The 20,792-nt window shown below is 43.9% G+C and overlaps 1 protein-coding gene and 1 non-coding gene across 2 annotated transcripts in view; both read left to right on the forward strand.

Moving 5' to 3' along the window:
* NTAQ1 (N-terminal glutamine amidase 1) overlaps positions 1–20,420 on the forward strand; it is a 20,641-nt gene extending 221 nt beyond the window's left edge. The window contains exons 2-6 of the mRNA XM_049765813.1: positions 4,469–4,568; positions 6,416–6,466; positions 11,823–11,971; positions 13,612–13,736; positions 19,748–20,420. Coding sequence (XP_049621770.1) covers positions 4,469–4,568; positions 6,416–6,466; positions 11,823–11,971; positions 13,612–13,736; positions 19,748–19,857 — 535 coding nt within the window. The 3' untranslated portion in view covers positions 19,858–20,420. The remainder of the gene's footprint in view (positions 1–4,468; positions 4,569–6,415; positions 6,467–11,822; positions 11,972–13,611; positions 13,737–19,747) is intronic.
* LOC125997819 (small nucleolar RNA SNORA51) lies at positions 10,511–10,638 on the forward strand. The gene has a single exon (XR_007491831.1). It is a non-coding gene; the product is annotated as a small nucleolar RNA SNORA51 (small nucleolar RNA).
* Positions 20,421–20,792: the final 372 nt, after the last annotated feature.

The following is a 20,792-nucleotide window of genomic DNA, read 5'->3' on the forward strand; positions in this document are numbered from 1 at the left end:
TTAAAATCAACATCTTTGACTATTTACTATTACATTGACCAGAAACCGCTAAGTCATTCCATCTTAAAGTTTGATCTTAAATCTTTGCTATTAAAAGGAATATCTTGAATGGAATCTTTACCATTAAATTTAATCTCAATGCTTAATCGATCACAAGATTCAATGTCACATCTTTACTATCACATGAATATGTTCAACTAAATCTTCAATATCAAGTTTGACATTATACGTTTTAATATTACATTGAATGACAGGCATTTCATGTTCAAATTAACCGATTTAATTAAAACTAGTATCTTTCCTAGGGTCAAAACGCCTTGATGACATCTGTCAGCATGAGTTCTCCTTGAGACGAAGGGTCTTTTTCATTCCCATTTTCTCTTTGCAGGTTGAACTATATTTATTTCACATTCACATAACCATTCTATTATTATTTATTTATTTTTGGTTTTTGGTTTTGGGGTCACTCCTGGCATCACTCAGGGGTGACTCCCTAACTCTACGCTCAAAATCACTCCTGGCAGCCACAGAGGACCATATGGGGTGCTGGGATTTGGGGATTTGAACCACCATCTTGTTCCTGGATCAACTGTATGCAAGGCAAACTCCCTACTGCTGTGCTATCTCTCTGGCCCTTTTGTTATTTTTATTTATTTTTTGGATTTTGGGTCACACCCAGCAGCGCTCAGGGGTTTCTCCTGGCTCTGCACTCAGAAATCACTCCTGGAAGGCACAGGGACCACGTTGGGTGCTGGGATTTGAACCACCGTCCTTCTGCATACAGGGCAAACACCCTACCTCCATGCTATCTCTCCAACGCAGAGCAGATATTTCTTACTTTCCAGGTGCAGCTTAATGAATATACCACTATTTGGATGGCACAGTGTGATTTGCAGAGCATTACTGATCCCAATGCAGCAGCTTTTGTTGTGCACCTGCTGTGTGTCGGGAATCTGTCCTCTTGCATAGTTCTCTTAACTTTAGCCTTTGCACACTTCCAGCCCTATTCATGCTCCTTTGTGTGCTTTTCTGCTAAAAAACAAAATAAAATAATCACTTCATAGATTGGGACATTATTTTTATCAATTCCGTATCCACCCCATACACTTTTTTGACCTTCTTATAGCTTATATTTTAAAATGGGTTCTAGGACTTAGACCAAAGCCACAGCTTTTCCCTTTCTGGCAGTAACTTCCAGCATTACCAAAATATAAAAATCACTTTTTAAAAAACTAATATTTCAATTTCTTTTTTTCTGTCCTCTCTCAAGCTGAGGTTGAGAGCCTCGAGTCTAGAAGGACTACACCCATTTTTGGCTTATTTGATTTCTACCCCACTTTATTGCTTTTTCTTTCTTCAAACAAAACCACATTAACTTGAACTATCTAGTTCCGCCTCTCAAACAGAGGGGGAAGGAAATAAGGGAGGGTACCAGGATCAACCAGATATATGATCACTAAGTAGTAAGCTAGACACAGAGGGGACCACTTATTCTAGCAGCCTGGGGGGTGAGGGTGGGGGATATGGAAGGCAGGATGGGAACGGGGGTAGAGGGAGGGCAAATTTGGTGATGGTAATTCCCCTGATTCAATGTTAATGTGTACCTAAAATACTACTGTGAAAGACATGTAAGCCAATATGGTCAAAATAAAAATTATAAAAAATAAAACAACTAATATCAAGTTTTCTGAGACTTCCTACAGGGAATTAAGAGCACTCTTGAAAAAATATAGATTATAATAAGAAACAATCATTTTAGTAAATCACACATCCCTATGTTTCATCTCAGTAACATTCACATGTTTGAAAAAGTAATTGGCTGTGAGGAGTGGAGAGATAATATGGTCAGTAAGGTGCAACTTCCCATATGGTTTTCCTGTGCACTGCAAGGAGTATTCCTGAGCATTGCCAGGTGTAGTCCAACAACAAAAATATTGCTGGGGCCAGAGAGAGTCTAAGAGGTTAAGGCACTTGCTTTGTTTTAGCTCTACTGGATTAGTTCTAGCATTGAATATGGTTCTTTGAGCACCACCAGGAGTGATCCCTGAGCACAGAACTAGGAATAGCTCCTGAGCACTGCAGAGTGTGTCCCAATTCCTATTCTCCTCCCCCCCAAAAATTAAGTGCCATGAGTCCACACTAAAATAGGACATTAGGTTCTTGGAAATTGTGTCATTAGAACTAGACTAATTAGGGGCTAGAGTGATAGCACAGCAGGCAGGCCATTTGCATGCTGCTGACCCTGGTTTGATCCCTGTCATTCCATATTGTCCACTGAACCTGCCAGGAATAACTTTTGATGCAGAGCCAGGAGTAACCTCTGATTAACAGCCTGGACTTTATGCATTCAAAGCATATGCTCATCACATTGAGCAATCTCTTCAACCCCTGGATTTTTTTTCCCTTCCCTACATAAAAGTTAAAGTGAAACAGTTAAAATTGTTATTTAAGAACCTTCTGTATGCTTAAATCACATTCATATTCAGCCAATCAGTAATGCCTATGGTAAATATGGATTCTTTGCCACTTTCCAGAAATCTGACCTTCCTTGGGATGGGGGAAGAGAAGGCCAGACAAGAAGCACTGGTTACATCTCATCTGTCTTCCTGTAACCTATTAATAGTGGATGGTTCTTTACTCTGTACTTCTCTATGCATCTTTATGCTTTTTAAACTTTATTTATTTATTGATTCATTGATTTATTGATTAGTTCCTGGGCCACACCCAGCAGCACTCAGGGGTTACAACCATGACCTGGCAGGAATGTGTTAGATTCTAACACAACCAACCATCCCTCCCTCCCTCCGTCTGTCCCTCCGTCCTTCCCTCTCCCCATCTCTCCCTCCCTTACACCTGGCCAATGCTCAGAGCTTACTCCTAGCTGTGTAGTCAAAGATCAATTCTGGTGGGGCTCCTGAGATCATATGGAGTGCCAGAAATTGGCCTGAATTGGTCACATGCGCACATGCATGTGTACTATCGCTTCTACCCCCCTCTACACCATTTTTATGCTTTGTTTTGGGGCCACACCTGGTGGTGCTCGTGTTACTCCTGGCTCTGTGCTCAGAAATTGCTCCTGGCAGGAGGCACGGTGGACCCTATGGAATGCCACGATTCAAACCAGCGCTGGTTCTGGGTTGGCTGCTTGCAAGGCAAACACCCTACCGCGGTGCTATCTCTCCAGCCCCTCTCTACACCATTTCTTTGTTTTTGTTTTTGGGCGATACCTGGCAGCTGTTGGGTTACTCCTGGCTCTGCCGTCAGGAATTACTTCTGGCAGGCTCAGGACCATATGGGATGCTGATGATTGAACCTGGGTTGGCCACATGCAAGGCAAAAGCCCTACCCACTGTGTTATTGCTTTGACCCCTCTCTACCTATTTTTTTTTTTTATTTTTGGTTTTTGGGCCACACCCGGTAACGCTCAGGGGTTACTCCTGGCTATGCGCTCAGAAATCGCTCCTGGCTTGGGGGACCATATGGGACACTGGGGGATCAAACCGCAGTCCGTCCTAGGCTAGCAGGCTAGCGCAGGCAAGGCAGGCACCTTACCTCTAGGGCCACCACGCCGGCCCCTCTACATAATTTCTTTTTTTTTTTTTTTTTTTGTGGTTTTTGGGTCACACCCAGCAGTGCTCAGGGGTTATTCCTGGCTCCAGGCTCAGAAATTGCTCCTGGCAGGCACGGGGGACCATATGGGACGCCGGGATTCAAACCGATGACCTCCTGCATGAAAGGCAAACACCTTACCTCCATGCTATCTCTCCGGCCCCTACATAATTTCTAATGGAAGCTGGGAACCAGTGTTAATCATGGTCTATGCATTGTTTATGTCCTTTGTACAGGTGAAGTGAGGAGAACACATTCAGGGAAGTAAGAATTCTCAAAGCTTTTATTTATATATATTTTTTGGCAAAAGCTTTTTTTTACCTTGTAAGTGGCTGAGTTAAAAATCTAAAGCATTTTAGAGAAAAGGCTATAAAGCATGTGGAATTTTTTTTTTCCCATTGGTTTTTGGGCCATACCCGGTGATGCTCAGGGGTTACTCCTGGCTATGTGCTCAGAAATCACTCCTGGATTTGGGGAATCATATGGAACGCTGGGGGATTGAACCACACAGTTCGTCCTAGTTAGCCCCTGTAAGGCAGACGCCCTGTTGCTTGTGCTATTGCTCCGGGCCCAAGCATATAGGGTTTTGATGTAAGCTACAAGCATGTAGAGTATTGACATAGCATCTTACTAGTCATAAGACATATGTAAACCATATGTAAATCCTGTTCTTTGTCTGGAGAGGGGCCACAGGCTTTATAGGTAGGATGGTAGCCTGTTGGGGATGTTTTCGAGGAGGAGCAAACACTGGCCAGTTTTGGGACAAGATAGTACTTAGTGTCTCCTACTTGGTTCTTGCCATCACCAGTCTTTTGTTCATTTGGAAAGTCCCAGAGTGTTCTTGTTTATCTTATTTCAGTGAAGAGAATATCTGGAAGCTCTGTGAATACATCAAAAACCATGACCAGTATCCTTTGGAAGAGTGCTATGCTGTCTTCATATCTAATGAGAGGAAGATGGTAAGTTGGCACGTGATCACAGAAAGAAAAAAAGGAGTGTAGACATTAGAACACAATATGGTCTGGTGTAGCACAGTCCCAGCATGAGCTTTGCAGCCCAAGAAGTGACCAAGGGGTCGAACACAGGCCTTGCCTTTCTGACACTCTGGGTGATCTTTGGAACCATGTATACCATGCTACCTGCTGAGCAGAAACAGATTGCCCACCCTTCTACACACCCCCAACAACCAAAGAAATGAACTTTTGTTTTGTTTTGTTTTGTTTGGGGACTATACCTGGCGGCCCCAGGAGTTACTCCTGGCTTTCTGCTCAGAAATCACTCCTAGCAGGCTCGGGGGACCATATGGGATGCCAGGGATCGACCTAGATCTGTCCTTGGTTGGTCATGTGCAAGGCAAATGCCCTACCACTGTGCTGTTGCTCTGGCCCCTAAAACAAAGTTTGGTTTTGAATGGGCTTTTCATTGTTTCAAGGGTTTTCTCTTGGACCTGCGAGATAGCCGGTAAGTCACTTGCTGAGCAAGTGATCTGATCCCTGGCATTCTGAAGAGCCTCCTGAGACCTCTCTTAGGTATAAAATCAGAGCTTTTAAAATTGCTTAGAAACGGGCCCGGAGAGATAGCACAGCGGCGTTTGCCTTGCAAGCAGCCGATCCAGGACCAAAGGTGGTTGGTTCGAATCCCGGTGTCCCATATGGTCCCCCGTGCCTGCCAGGAGCTATTTCTGAGCAGACAGCCAGGAGTAACCCCTGAGCAACGCTGGGTGTGGCCCAAAAAACAAACAAAAACAAAAAAAAATTGCTTAGAAACAAGCTAAAAAATTGCTTAGAAACAGGTTTGAAGTCAATATTTGTCTTGGACCATAAATTTATATCAAGTATTAGAAAAAAAACCCTTCCTATTTTGTAGCACTTTTGCAAGCATCATCTCATCTGATCCTAATGAAATTCTTGTAAAGCAGACAAGGTGCAGACGACTGTCTCTGTTTTATAGATGAGGAAAGGGAGGCTCAGGGGATGCCATGAATAACGATGTGGAAATGCCAGACTTGAATCTGTCTAGTTTAGGTCGATTTCTGCTCTCCAAAGAACATAAAATAATTCTGTTTTTACTTGACAAGGATACTTGGATGGATTTCAATTCTTTGTCATTCCCTTTCACTTAGATTGTTGCTTAGGAAAAAAAAAATATGTAGAATATTGCTATGGGGGACTACTCCTGGTAGTGCTCAAGCCTTGCAGTACTAGGGTAGGAGGTATGCAGTGTTTGGGGGGGGGGGTCCTTGAGTGCTGAGGGGAGTTCAAACTTAAGTTCCTACTTGTGCAAGGCATGTTCTCTGCCTCTTGAACCACATCCCTCAGCTGGCCGGAGTGTAGCACAGAGGCAGGCCTTTTGCCTTGCACCCAGCTGATCTGGGACAGGCCCAGATTGGATCCCTGGGATCCCATATGGTCCCCCAAGCCTGCCAGGATTGATTTTGTTTGTTTTGTTTTATTTTGGGACACTCCTGGCCGTGCTCAGGGGGACCATATGGTATGCCAGGGGTAGAACCCGGGTTTGTCCTGGATTAGCAGTGTGCAAGGCAAGTGCCCTACCTCTGTGCTATAGCTCCTGCCCCTGTTTTGGTTTGTTTTTTGTCATGTCTGGCTGTGCTCAGGGGTTACTCCTGGCTCCACTCCTGGCAGGCTTGTAGGACTATATGGGATGCTGGGATCTAAGCTGGGTTGACCATATGAGGCAAACTCACTACCCTCTGTCCCCCCACCCCTTTTTATAAATGTACATGGTGCTTTAAGGAATTTCATAGTGGCTTAACTAGTGGTGGCTTATGAACGTTTGTATTTTCTAGATACCGATCTGGAAACAGCAATCAACACCTGGAGACGGACCTGTGATCTGGGTGAGATTGTCAAGCCAGAGAGTTTCCTATTTGGGATGACTTGTGACCACTTTATGCTTTGGTTAAGCAGGCATGGTAGGTTAATAGAAGAAGGTTCTGCTTCTTAATAAGAAGTTGGCTTCTTGATGGGACTGGAAATATAGTACAATGGGTAGGCTGCTTCTCTTTTATGCAGTGAACTGGTATTCCATTCTTTTTTTTTTTTTTTTTTTTTTTTTTGGTTTTTGGGCCACACCCAGTAACGCTCAGGGGTTACTCCTGGCTATGTGCTCAGAAGTTGCTCCTGGCTTGAGGGACCATATGGGACACCGGGGGATCGAACCGCCGTCCGTCCAAGGCTAGCGCAGGCAAGGCAGGCACCTTACCTTTAGCGCCACCGCCCAGCCCCTGGTATTCCATTCTTGACAAGCCATATGATCCCTTAAGTCACACCAGGAATGACTTTTTTTTTTTTTGGTGTTTGGGCCACACCCAGCAGTGCTCTGGGGTTACTCCTGGCTGTCTGCTCAGAAATAGCTCCTGGCAGGCTCAGGGGACCATGTGGGACACTGGGATTCAAATCAACCACCTTTGGTCCCTGGATCAGCTGCTTGCAAAGCAAACACCACTGTGCTATCTCTCCAGCCCAACTTCTTTTTTTTTTTTTTTTTTTTTTGGTTTTTGGGCCACACCCGTTTGACGCTCAGGGGTTACTCCTGGCTATGTGCTCAGAAATCGCCCCTGGCTTGGGGGGACCATATGGGACACCGGGGGATCGAACCGCGGTCCTTCCTTGGCTAGCGCTTGCAAGGCAGACACCTTACCTCCAGCGCCACCTACCCGGCCCCTCCAGCCCAACTTCTAAGTGCTTTGCCTTGGGGCTGAAGAGATACACAGCGGTAGGGCATTTGCCTTGCAAGCAGCCAATCCAGGACCTATGGTGGTTCAAATCCCATATGGTTCTGTGTGGTCTGCCCACCTCCCTCCTGCCTGCCAGGAGTGGTTTTTGAACAAAGAGAGCCAGGAGTAAACCCTGAGGGCTGCTGGGTGTGACCCAAAAACCAAAAGCCCCCCCCCCCCCCAAAAAAAAAAGAAACTAAGTGCTGTGTCTGGAGTAAGCCCTGAACAAAGTTGGGTGTGGCCCCAAAACAAAAGAGTTGGCCTTTTGTGTATGGCTATTCCTTGGTTTAAGGTAGCAGTACTTTGTTGCCATATTTTCTTTTAGTTTTGAAATTAGTGTTGAAATTATTTTTTGGGAGATGGGTCATACCTAGCAGTGCTCAGAAGTTACTCCTGGCTTGGAGTAACTTGGCTCAGAAATCGCTCCTGGCAGGCTTGGAGGACCAGGTGGGATGCCGGCAATTGAACGAGGTCTATCCTGGTTTGGCTGTGTGCAAGGCAAATGCCCTACCGCTGTGCTATTGTTCTGGCCCCTAGAACCTAACTTAACTTCCCTCCCCTCCTCTCCCCTCCCCTCCCCTTCCCTTCCCTTCCCTCCCTTCCCCTCCCCTTCCCTTTTCTCCCCTCCCCTTCCTCCCTTCTCTTCCCCTCCCCTTCCCTTCATCCCTCCCCTTCCCTTCTTTCCTCCCCCTCCCATCCCTTCTTCCCTCCCATCCCTTCTTCCCTCCCTTCCCCTTCCTTTCCCTCCCTTTCCCTTCCTTCCCTTCCCTTCTCTTCATGCCGGGATCTGAACCACCATCCTTTTGCATGCAAGGCAAATGCCCTACCTCCATGCTATCTCTTGGGCCCTTATTTTATTTTATTATTTTTTATTTTTATTTTTTATTATTTTTTTTTTTGGTTTTTGGGCCACACCCGGCGGTGCTCAGGGGTGACTCCTGACTGTCTGCTCAGAAATAGCTCCTGGCAGGCACGGGGGACCATATGGGACACCGGGATTCAAACCAACCACCTTTGGTCCTGGATTGGCTGCTTGCAAGGCAAATGCCACTGTGCTATCTCTCCGGGCCCCTATTTTATTTTTTTTAAAACTTTATTGATGAATTGATTGATTAGTTGTTGGGCCACACCCACACCCAGTGGTGCTCAAGGGTTGCTCCTGGCTCTGTACTCAGAAATCATCCCTGGCAGGCTGGGGGACCATATGGGTGCTGGGAACCAAATTGGGTCTCTCCCAGGTTGGCTGCATGTAAGGCAAATGCCCTACTGCTGTGCTACCTAGAAATTACTTTAAATGGCCCATGTATTTAGTATCAATGCACGTTAGAATTGTCTGGGTGGAGGGTTAGAGCGATAGCATAATGGGTAGGGTTTTTTCATTACATGCAACTGGCCCGGGTTCAATCCCAGGCATCCCATGTGGTCCCCTGAACCTACCAGGAGTGATTTTTCAACACAGAGCCATGGCTAAACTGAGCACCTCTGGGTGTGGCCCAAAACTAAAAAAGAAAAAAAAATACAAATGGTCTGAGTGGGAGGGCTGAAGAGATTGTACAGTCTTTCCATACAGGCAGCCAACCCTGAATTGATTCCTGTCACTGCACCTCATGGCGTGGTACCCCCAGCATCACTGGGTGTGACCTGAAATACTCCCCCCTCAAAAAAAAGAAAATAAACTAAGGAGAGGCCAGAGAGATAGCATGGAGGTAAGACGTTTGCCTTTCATGCAGAAGAACGGTGGTTCGAATCTTGGCATCCCACATGGTCCCCCGTGCCTGCCATGAGCATGGAGCCAGGAGAGTAACCCCTGAGCGCTGCCAGGTGTGACCCAAAAACCAATATATATATATATATATATATATGTATATATATGTATATATATATGTATATATATGTATATAACTAAGGAAACATAGCTAGAATTACCTGAGTAGGGATGTAGCTCATAGTATAGCTTGTGCTTTACATGGTTTAATTCTGTTATGAAATAAAAAATAATCTGAATTCTATTAAAAATGAAGACAGATAGTACAGGGGTTTTAGTACTTGGCTTGCTCATGGTTGAGCTTGGCTTGATCCCTGGCACCACATTTGAGTCCCATCTGCAATGATATCTAAGCACAGACCAAGATTAAGCCATGAAAACAGCTGTTATGTCTGCTCAGAGCCCAAATAAATGATAAAGGCTTCTGATTTCTTTGATCTAGAAGATTCAGGAATTAGTGTTCTTAGCACACTGAAATGTTCTTTTTTTTTTTTTTTATTTGTGGGGCACACTAAGGAGTTACTCCTGGCTCTGCATTCGGAAATCACTCCTGGCGGGCTTGGGGGATCATATGGAAGGCTAGCACTAGGCCCTGAATCAGCTGCATGTGAGGCAAATGCCCTACCCGCTGCGCTGTGCTATCACTTCGGCCTGCTATCGCTTCTTAGCCTGTCTACCCAATAGTGCTCAGGGTTGACTCCTGGTTCTGTACTCTTTGGTGGCCTGGTGACCATATATGGTGCTAGTGATTGAAACGGTTAGCCATATGCAGAGCAAGAGCCCACCTGCTGTTCTATTGCTTCTGCCCTTCACAGATACCTTTTAAAAATATAGGGTACAGCAGGTAGGACCTGCGACCTACTTAGATTTGATCTCCAGCATTCCATATGGTTCCCTAAACTTGCCAGGAGTAGTTTTTAAGCACTAGCGCAGAGCCAGGAATAATCCGAGGGACATGAGGTGTGGCTCGAACACGAAGGGGAAAATTAAATATATTTATATTTACATATATTTATATATATAGGGAGCTGGAGTGATAGTACAATGGATAGGATGTTTCCCTTGAACATGGCCAACTTGCAATTGATCCCCAGCATCACATAAGGTCCCCAAGGACTAATTATTATTATTATTATTATTTTGGTTTTTGGGCCACACCCAGTGACGCTCAAAGTTTTTACTCCTGGCTTTGTGCTCAGAAATTGCTCCTGGCATGGGGAACCATATGTGGGACGGCGGGGATTGAACTGAGATCCATCCTGGGTCAGCCGTGTGTAAGGCAAATACCCTACCGCTGCGCAATCGCTCTGGCCCCAACCACCAGGAATAATTCTTGAGTGCAGAGCCAGGAGTAACCCCTGAGCATCCCTTGCTCTCCTCCCCAACAACAAATATATGTTGTCCTTTTGGGACTTACCACAAGCTGTGTTCTTTACATGACTGTACAGAAAGAGGAAGCACAGTAAGCCTACCCATACCACCTCAGCTCAGACCCTTTGCTTGGTCTACTATGAATGGGTGTACAGGGGATAAAAATAGCCCACAAAATTCAAAATCTACATATCCTGAGATTTGGGTTTTCTGCACAACTGTATATTACATGGATATTTTCCTGATTTTCACTTAATTTACCAAATTCTTTCTTTCTCTTTTTGTTTTTGTTTTTTGGGTCACACCCGGTGACACTCAGGGGTCACTCCTGACTATGTACTTCTGGCTTGGGGGATCATATGGGATGCCGGGGGATTGAACCATGATCTGTCCTAGTTAGTGTGTGCAAGGCAAACACCCTACCATTTGCGCCACTACTCTGGCCCTGTCCAAATTCTCTTTAGTGGCAAAATATTTTTTTTTTTTTGGTTTTTTGGGCCACACCCGTTTGATACTCAGGGGTTACTCCTGGCTAAATGCTCAGAAATTGCCCCTGGATTGGGGGGGACCATATGGGATGCCGGGGGATCGAACCTCAGTCCTTCTTTGGCTAGTGCTTGCAAGGCAGACACTTTGCCTCTAGTGCCACCTCTCTGGCCCTGGCAAAATATTCTGTCATGGTTTTCAAGCCCTTGTCTGTAGGTCTGAGTAAAAGTAGGTTGAAAACCACTATTCCTTTTTTTCTTATTTTCTTTTGGTTGCACCCGGCGGTGCTGGCGGCCGCAGTGCTCAGAAATCACTCCTGGCAAGCTCGGGATCATATGGGATACTGGGAATCCAACCAGGGTCTGTCCTGGATTGGCTGTGTGCAAGGCCTTACCTCCATGCTATCTCTCTGACCTTTTTAATAACTTTTTTTTTGTTTTTGGGCCACACCTGGTGGTGCTCAGAGGTTACTCCTGGCTCTATGCTCAGAAATCGCTCCTGGCAGACACAGGGGACCATATGGGATGGTGGGATTTGAACCAACCACCTTAGATCCTGGATTGGCTGCTTGTAATGCAAATGCCGCTGTACTATCTCTCTGGCCCCACTTTAATAACTTTTTATTGCTTGGGCCAGCGGGATGGTGTGGAGAAGGTTGGAATAGAGAGTTGGTTCTATTGGGAATTTGCTTTAGTTTTGTGGTTCCAGGGATCAAACCCAGGCCTCACACATGCAACACACTCAACTTCTTCACTCCATCCTAGCCCTCTGGTATTTAGGTGAGTGTTTTCTTCACTGTTGCCTTGGAATTGCTGTTGTAAAAGAAGCGCTTATGCCCTTATTTCTCTACCCTAGGATTACCATGTTGTCTTGCTTCATGTTTCAAGTGGAGGACAGAGCTTCATCTATGATCTTGACACTGTCCTGCCTTTTCCCTGCCCCTTTGATGCTTACGTGGAAGATGCCTTTAAATCTGATGAGGACATCCATCCACAATTTAGAAGGTGAGAAAATTCAGGATGGATTTTCCTACTGTCTGAAGTTAGACCTCCATATTTGCACAGAGATTTTGCTTTGTGTACTCACAAAATACAGATACGCATATATTTGTGTATGTATTTGTTTTGTTTTGTGTTTTTCGTTTTCTTGTGCCACGACTGGCAATCTCGGAGGCTATTCCCAGCTCTGTGCTCTGGGATTGTTCCTAGTCTGTGCTTGTTCACTTCCGTTCTGTTGCCCAGAGGACCATGCAATGCTGGGTTATACTAGGCCTTCTACATGCAAAGCTTGCGCACTAGACCTTTGAGCCATCTCCCAGCCCAGTTCTGCATTAAAAAAAAAAAACAACAACAAACATTTGTCTCATCATTAATTGTCTTTTAAAAAAACAATAAAGGTATTTCTGGGAAAAGAGAGACAATACCAATGTTAAACTGTTTGCCTTGCACATGGCTGACCGCCAAGAATAATTCCTGAGCACAGAGCCAGGAGTAAGCACTGAGCTCTTCTGGGTATTGCCCTAAAGCCAGTACATATTATGTAATGTCTCGAATTCTTCAAGGTCAGCAATCTTTTAAAAAGTTAGTGTGATGAGCTCAGTCATTTTCTTTTTTCTTTCTTTTTTTTTTTTTTTGAGCTCAGACAATTTCTTTGAATCATGTTGAGATTTTTTTTCCTTGCTCCCTTGTATGTGAGGTGGGAGTGTGACCTGGTGGTACTTAAATCAAGAGGATGATGATGGTAGCCGTTGAAAATAATGATACAAGATGGTTTTTATTCTGTGTTGAGAATTGAGCCCGGTTCTCCACACATGTTGCTCTGCAACAATCTACCTGCACAACTGAGGAACTGAAGGGCACCAGAGAGATTTCTGTGTCTTTGTGGTGTGGGATTTCAGCTCCTCTTTTCTCATGGCATCTTATTTATTTATTTATTTTTGGTTTTTGGGTCACACCCGAGAGCTCAGGGGTTACTCCTGGCTCTACACTCAGAAATCACTCCTGGCAGGCTCATGGGACCATTTGGGATGCTGGGATTCGAACCACCGATCTTCTGTATGTGAGGCAAACGCCTTACCTCCATGCTATCTCTCCGGTCCTTCTCATGGCATCTTTAATAGGCACTAAAATTGCATCTGTCATTTGGCATTACCCATGATACAAATGCCAGCGAAATTTTGTGCATGTTATAGAAAATGTATGTGTTATATATAACACATATATATATGTTATAACTTGTATACATACAAGTATATGTACATGTTATACATTTGTATTGTTATCTAATATATTATATATTATAATTACACAATTTGTGAATTGTATGTATTTATATGTATGATTATACACATATAAGTATACATTGTGTATACAGAAATACATATATGAAAGTTGAATTGATGAGATTGGATAGTACAGGGTTAAGGCATTTGCTGTTCATGTGGCTGACCCTGGTTCCATCCCTGACACTGAATATGGTTCTCTGAGCACTTCCAGAGATCACTCCTGGGCACAGAGCCTGGAGTAGTTCCCGCTGACCCCCCTCCACCCACTTGAGTCAATTTCAGTTGTCCCCCTCCAAATAGATTTGATTTCAGTTGATTCTGATACCTCCCTGATGTCAGTGGATGTTGATTGATCTGCAGGAAATTTCGAGTGATCCGAGCAGATTTGTATTTGAAGAATTTTGCCTCTGACCGATCTCACATGAAAGATTCCAGCGGGAACTGGAGAGAGCCTCCTCCATCCTATCCGTGTATTGAAACTGGAGGTGAGCCCAAGCTACTTTCTCTGACCACCGTGTCATCTACACTTTCCTGGATCCAAGGAGAAAGCCTGTGTTGTTGTTTGTATTAAACTCAGCAAAAACCAAAACTAAACAACTTCATGAGCAGCAAGGAAGACTGCAGGAAGAGGATAGTGGAAACAAAATTCTTTAGATTTTGTTCGATTAGAAATTGAGGTACAGAGACTAGGCTTGGAGGGCATAAGAACCACAGGAGAGGAAAAGACAAACTGGTCTTACAGTTCATGGTGGCACCTGCTGCTGGGTCCTTGGAGGCATTGGTTTCTGTGCCATGTAACACTGGAGTCAGCAGCAATCTTGCCATTGTGGCATTGCACGCTTTGGTGTCCAAAATCTCCTGTCCATTCTTGTGAATGTACAAAATGTTGTTCTATTGGCTCTGTAGTAAAATCCACATCGGCAGAAACTTGAGATCTGGCAGGATTTTGTTTTTATTTTGGCCGTACCCAAAGTGCTCAGTAGTTACTCCTGCTCTATGTTTAAGAATCACTCCTGGCGGGCTTTAGAGACCTTATGGGATGCTGGGGATTGAACCCGGGTTGGCACTGTGCAAGGCAAGTGCCCTACCCACTGTGCTAACACTCTGGTCCCAATTCTGGCAGATTTTATTACACTGCACTCTCATGTTCTTTTGTATTTGTTTATTTTTTAATTAAAAACTTTTTTTGTGGGGCCAGAGAGATAGCATGGAGGTAGGGCGTTTGCCTTGCATACAGAAGGTTGGTTCGAATCCCGACATCCCATATGGTCTCCTGAGCCTGCCAGGAGCAATTTCTGAGTGTAGTGCCAGGTATAACCCCTGAGAACTGCAGGGTGTGACCCCCAACCCCCCCCCCCCCAAATAATGTTAGGGTTGGAGGAGATAACCCAACGGGTGCTGAGAGTCAAAGACTGCCTCTGATAATGTAAAATGCAAAAGGGAGTTCATTTGGCTAGTTGGCCAGTCTCATGAAAAGACAAAAGCCCACACGGGGCCAGAGAAATAGCATGGAGGTAAGGCATTTGACTTGCATGCAGAAGGACAGTGGTTCAAATCCCAGCATCCCATATGGTCCCCTGAGCCTGTCTGGAGCAATTTCTGAGCGTAGAGCCAGGAGGAACCCCTGAGCGCTGCCAGGTGTGACCCAAAAAAAAAAAAAAAAAACCAAAAACAAAAGACAAAAGCCCTGTGTGAAAATAACAGGCAATTTATATAGGGTTAACAGGCTTCAGCAGTCTAAGCATTTCATTGGTTACTACAAATAGTTTGACTTCCATGATTGGTTCTCATGTTCGCAGTCCTAATTCCTGCCTCCCACCACCCTTATCTTGTCTGATACAGTTTGGGCTGAAAAACAGAATGATCTTTATAACAAGGAGGCCTTGACCACTCTGTGGTACAAGCTGACATCTCAGTTTCTTGGAATTTGGCCTGGGAATGTGAGGGGGAGCAGTATCTGGGAAGGGAGGAGGAAGGGGTGAGTAAACTTTTAAGCTGTTCAACAACAGGCTTATTGCTCCCTAAGGTAAGTTATCATTTCAGGGTCTGGGATCTAACAATCATATCTTTATTTAAGCACCATGGTTACAAACATGTTTGTAGTTGGGTTTCAGTCATAATGGAGTCAGTGTTGAATGCCGCTTCAGAGTAGACTTCCATTTTAGGCTTATTTTAGTCCCACAAACTCTGTGGTGACCCTTCTGAGGACTCTACCTATTGCCCCCATTTTATAAATGTTAGGGTCCAAGTTGACACCTTAGACACCACTGAGAGTCAAAGACTACCTCCGATAATTCAAGGTGCAAAAGGGAGTTTATTCGGCTAGCCGAAGTCCAAGTCTCTCCCAACTGAGGGAGTCTTGACAAGGATCTCGAGTCAAATCTTCAAGCAGTTTATATAGAAATCACAAGCATTAACAGAACAATTATTTAATTGTATAGATATCTTAATTCATTACTGATTTTTCTGGATCAACTTTGGTTGTCTAGGAATACTCTGATTCAAACCCTGGCTGTCAGGGGTATACTCTGATTCAAACTTTAGTTGTCAAGGGATTCTCTGATTCAAACCCTGGCTGTCCAGGGATACTCTGATTCAAACTTTGCATATTGAGGGGCCTTTAGTTGTTAAGGGAGCCTTATCAGATAGAAAATTCCAAGTTCATTCAACCTCTTGTTCCTCATTCCTGGAGGGCACCAACTTTGATTTTATTTCTGAGTTAACTCTCCCTGTCTCAAGAAGAACTACTTCACTGGGGTAAGTGACTGAACCCAGGGGGCCTTGGTTCTTACAATAAGTTCCTTTTGCTCTGGCATTGGAAGTTCTGGGAATTACTGGACGAGCCACCTCTGTTGCATTTCCCCCTCAGCCTCGTGAGATCACATGTGTGGTGATAATGTGTGTCTATACATAAACCTGGCGGTGGGTCCCATCTGCAGATCTCTGCAGCTCTCTTGTCTGTTCCCAGATCTATCTGCCTAGGATTCAACACTTACTCTCCTGTCTTTTCACCTTGCTCCACTGTCTCTGTTCCCTGATCTGGAAACACTCCATTGGGCAGAAACCTGGAGTGATCTAGAGATCTGTGGCTTGTTTCTATGGTTTTTAGGAGCTTCTGTTGTTGTATTTCAGTGTCTGAAAACAGTTGCTTTCTATATTTTGTCCAGTATTCTGGCTATTAAGAGAGAGAGAGAGTAGTTTCCATAACAGTTCTTTGATGAGGAAAAGTAGAAATCTGAACATACTTAAAACTTTTTTAAATAAATCTTTTTTTTTTTTTTTTGTTTTGGTTTTTGGGTCACACCTGGCAGTGCTCAGGGGTTCCTCCTGGCTCTATGCTCGGAAATCACTCCTGGCAGGCTTGGGGTACCATATGGAATGCCGGGATTTGAACCACCGACCTTCTGCATGCAAGGCAAACATCTTATCTCCATGCTATCTCTCCGGCCCCAATAAATCATCTTTAATGAATATCATAGTTTTCAATAGTTTTTGGTGCTTCTGTTTTATGCTTGCAGTATTATAGTACCATCTGCACTATCAGTGCAAGATCCATCATTAGCATTTTTCAACCCCTTTGCTTTAGTTTAAATAATTTAAATTTAAATCATAGACAAAATCGTCAGATTTTCAGTAGCAACTCATATATCTATCAGCCAGCTTAAATCCTGTCATTCCCCCCACCACTTTTTGTATTACTTTGAAGAAGATCCAGGTACTTTTTATATTTCCAATTCTAAATTTTTTTGTTTTGTTTTATTTTTGGGCCAGATCTTGCTGTGCTCGGTGGTTACTCCAGGCTCTGTGCTCAGAAATAACTCCTGGCAGGGGCCAGAGAGATAGCATGGAAGTAGGGTGTTTGCCTTGCATGCAGAAGGACAGTGGTTCGAATCCCGGCATCCCATAGGGTCCCCAAGCCTGCCAGGAGCGATTTCTGAGCACAGAGCCAGGAGTAACCCCTGAGCGCTGCCAGGTATGACCCCAAAACAAAAAACAAACAAACAAAAAACCCCCCAAAAACCCAAACACTCCTGGCAGAGTTTTGAGGGACCATATGGGATGCCAGGACTCAAACCCAGGTCAGCTGCATGCAAGGCAAACACCCTAGCTGCTGTGCTTTTGCTCTGGTCCATCTCTAAAATTTGTTAAATTCCCCCACTCTCCAGGGGCTGCTCTTGACTTAAGACTATATATGGTGTCAGAGGTTGAATCAGGGTCATCCATATTGAAAACAAGACTCAACCCCTGATTCCACCTATGTATACGATTCAGATTCCCTTGAAGTTAAATTTATATAACCCCATTGGGTAATTATACAAACTAAGACAATGTTACAACTTAAGAAGGGCCAGAGCAATAGTACTTAGTAATAGAGTGTTTTCCTAGCATGCATCTGAGCAGGTTCGATCTCTGGCATCTCATATGGTCCTGCGAGCACTGCCAGGAATCATTCCTGAGTGCAGAGCCAGGAGTAACCCCAGAGAACTGCTGGGTGTGGTCCCACAAACAAACAAACAAAATCCCCCCAAAACAAAAGAAAATCTTACTTCTTCTTTTTTTATTTCCTTTCGGATTTTGGGTCACACCCGGCAGTGCTCAGAGGTTACTCTTGGTTCTATGCTCAGAAATTGCTCCAGACAGGATTAGGGAGACCATATGGGATGCTGGGATTTGAACCACTGTCCTTCTGCATGCAAGGCAAATGCCCCACCTCCATGTTATCTCTCTGGCCCTGAAAATGTTACTTCTTATACATAAAGATTTACATACCGGTATTACTATTGATGTAATATTGTGAACTTGTTGATCTTATTTCAGTTTTGTACTTTTTCTCATTAATTTTCTTTTTTTTGGGGTCATACCTGGCAGCACTCAGGGGTCACTCCTGGCTCTACGCTTAGAAATTGCTCCTGGCAGGCTTGGGGGACCATTTGGGATGTCGGGATTCAAACCACTGCTCCTTCTGCATGCAAACCAAATGCCCTACCTCCATGCTATCTCTCTGGTCCCATTCTCATTAATTTTCTATTTCTGGCCTACAATCTTTTTTTTGTTTTTGTTTGTGTTTTGTGCCACATCTGTACTCAGAAATTAATCCTGGCAGGCATTGGGGAAGACATGGGATGCTGGGGATTGAACCCAGATTGGCCGTGTACAAGGCAAATGCCTTACCTGCTGTGCTATTACTCCTTTTTTTTTTTTTTTTTTTTTTTTGGTTTTGGGCCACACTCAGCGTTGCTCAGGGGTTGCTCCTGGCTATCTGCTCAGAAATAGCTCCTGGCAGGCACGGGGGACCATATGGGACACCAGGATTCGAACCAACCGTAGGTCCTGGGTTGGCTGCTTGCAAGGCAAACACCACTGTGCTATATCTCCAGCCCCTGCATTATTACTCTTGTCCCTCTGGCTTAGAATCTAATTCAGGATGTTGTCTTTGGTTTTCAGTTTCCTGGGCCTCCTCCCATGAGTGATGGTGATTTCTTTTTTCCCCCAAATTTTATACTCCCCCCCCTTTTTTTTTGTTTTGTTTAAAATATTTTAAGTTTTAATTGAGGTAATATGGTTTATTCTAGTTTAGGTGATGTGATTGTCACAGTGTTACCAGTGTGAACTATTTTTGAGCCACATAGCTGTGCTCAGGGATCATTCCTGGTGGGCTCAGGTGATCATATGGAGAACTAGGGAACAAATTTAGGCTGATTCAATGGTGCAGGGCAAACACCTATCTGCTGTACCATTGCTCCAGCCCCATAGAGTTAAAACTTTGAAGTACAAAGTTATTGCTTCACACTGTTGCCAAAGTGCCTGTGACCCTCCTAGGGTCTGTGACTGTCACTAGGTCTCTACTGGTCTGATCTTCATTCCTCTCCATCTGTAACTCAGTTTTGTAACCCAAAGCTGTTTCATACTGTTGTCCTTATTTAGTACTGTCTATTTTTTGTCCGTGTACTTCACTGATAAATGAGAACATTCTGTATTGTTCTTTTTCTTCTAAGTCAAGTATTTTATAGAACATCCATCCCTAATGTTGGGTTTGATAAATGTTTAGTTGTGATTAGATTGAGATAACACATTTGAGGCTAGAACACCACAGAAGTGAGCTATTAAACTCTGGTACATTTGAGTAATTTTTCCTATTTCTTTTCCTTAATTTTTTTTTGCTTTGAGGCCACACCTGGCAGTGCTCAGGGCTTACTTCTGGCTCTGAGCTCAGAAATTATTCTTGGCAGGCTCAGGGATCTTATGGGATGCCAGGTATCAAACCTGGGTCAGCCATGTGCAAAGCAAATGTCTTACCTGCTGTGCTATTGCTCCAGTCCGAATTTCCCCTACTTTTAGTACGGGAATTTTATTTTATTATTTTATTATTGTATTTTAATTTTATTATTTTATTAATTTATTTTTATCTACTTTATTATTGTATTGACCAAAATTTGGTTTTTGTTTTTCTTGCAAAATTATGTTTCATCAGTCATTTCTTTTTTTTTTTTCCTAGATTCCAAAATGAACCTGAATGATTTCATCAGCATGGATCCAGAGGTCGGATGGGGTGCTGTCTACTCCCTCTCTGAGTTTGTGCATCGGTTTGGCAGTCTCAACTATTGAACTGGACATGCAGATGCAAAATAATAAAGACTGGGTTATGGACAGCTTGTCCCTTTACCTGGGAAGATGCACTAGATTTGGAATTATGTTTTCCTTTTTTAATTCAATTAAGTTGAAAAGAGTGAACACAAATACAAATTGACTATTTGGGGGAATGTGTCAAGGTGAAATTTGACATAGTATATATTTGCCCTGATATTCTTATATGTTATTTATTAAAACATAGGATGACACGTCAGGATCTGCTCTTGGCATGATAGGGATGTGGATTTTGAGTCAATTGGGTATGTTGGGTTTTTCACCAGCTGTATTTATTGTACGTAAGACCCTTGAGATCAGGCACATTGCTCATTGCTCTGGGAATTGTGCATGTCCATAGGAAGGTCCACGAAGTGTTCATTAGTGATTGTTCTTTTGCTGGAGGAGGGCGAATATATTGTGAGCTGAATCAGCAAGTAAGTCTTAGTCTTTTTTGACTATCATAGTTCCTTATAAAAGAATGGAGTCCTCTCAGGCTTGAATGATATCTGGCTTATTATGTTTTTAAATAAAATTGACTTAAAATCAATTTTGTTTGAAGAATTTTTATTTTGGTTCGGTTTTTGTTGTTTTGGCCTCACCTGGCAGTGCTCGAGCTATTCTTGGCTCTGTGCTTAAAAGTTACCTCTGGACAGGTATGGGAGGGGACTATATTTATTGCCAGGGATTTAAACTGGAGTTGGGCATGCTAGGCTAGCACTTTAACCCCTGGACTATCTCTAGCCTTGTATTATCCTTAATGATTTCAGATACCCAGGAATGGTCAGTCTTTTCTTTTATTTTATTTTGGTTTTTGGGTCACACCCAGTGACGCTCAGAGGTTACTCCTGGCTATGCGCTCAGAAATCACTTCTGGCTTGGGGACCATATGGGAGGCCGGGGATCAGATGCTGGGG

The sequence above is a fragment of the Suncus etruscus genome, chromosome 19 (genome assembly GCF_024139225.1).
Source record: "Suncus etruscus isolate mSunEtr1 chromosome 19, mSunEtr1.pri.cur, whole genome shotgun sequence".
Taxonomy (NCBI): domain Eukaryota; kingdom Metazoa; phylum Chordata; class Mammalia; order Eulipotyphla; family Soricidae; genus Suncus; species Suncus etruscus.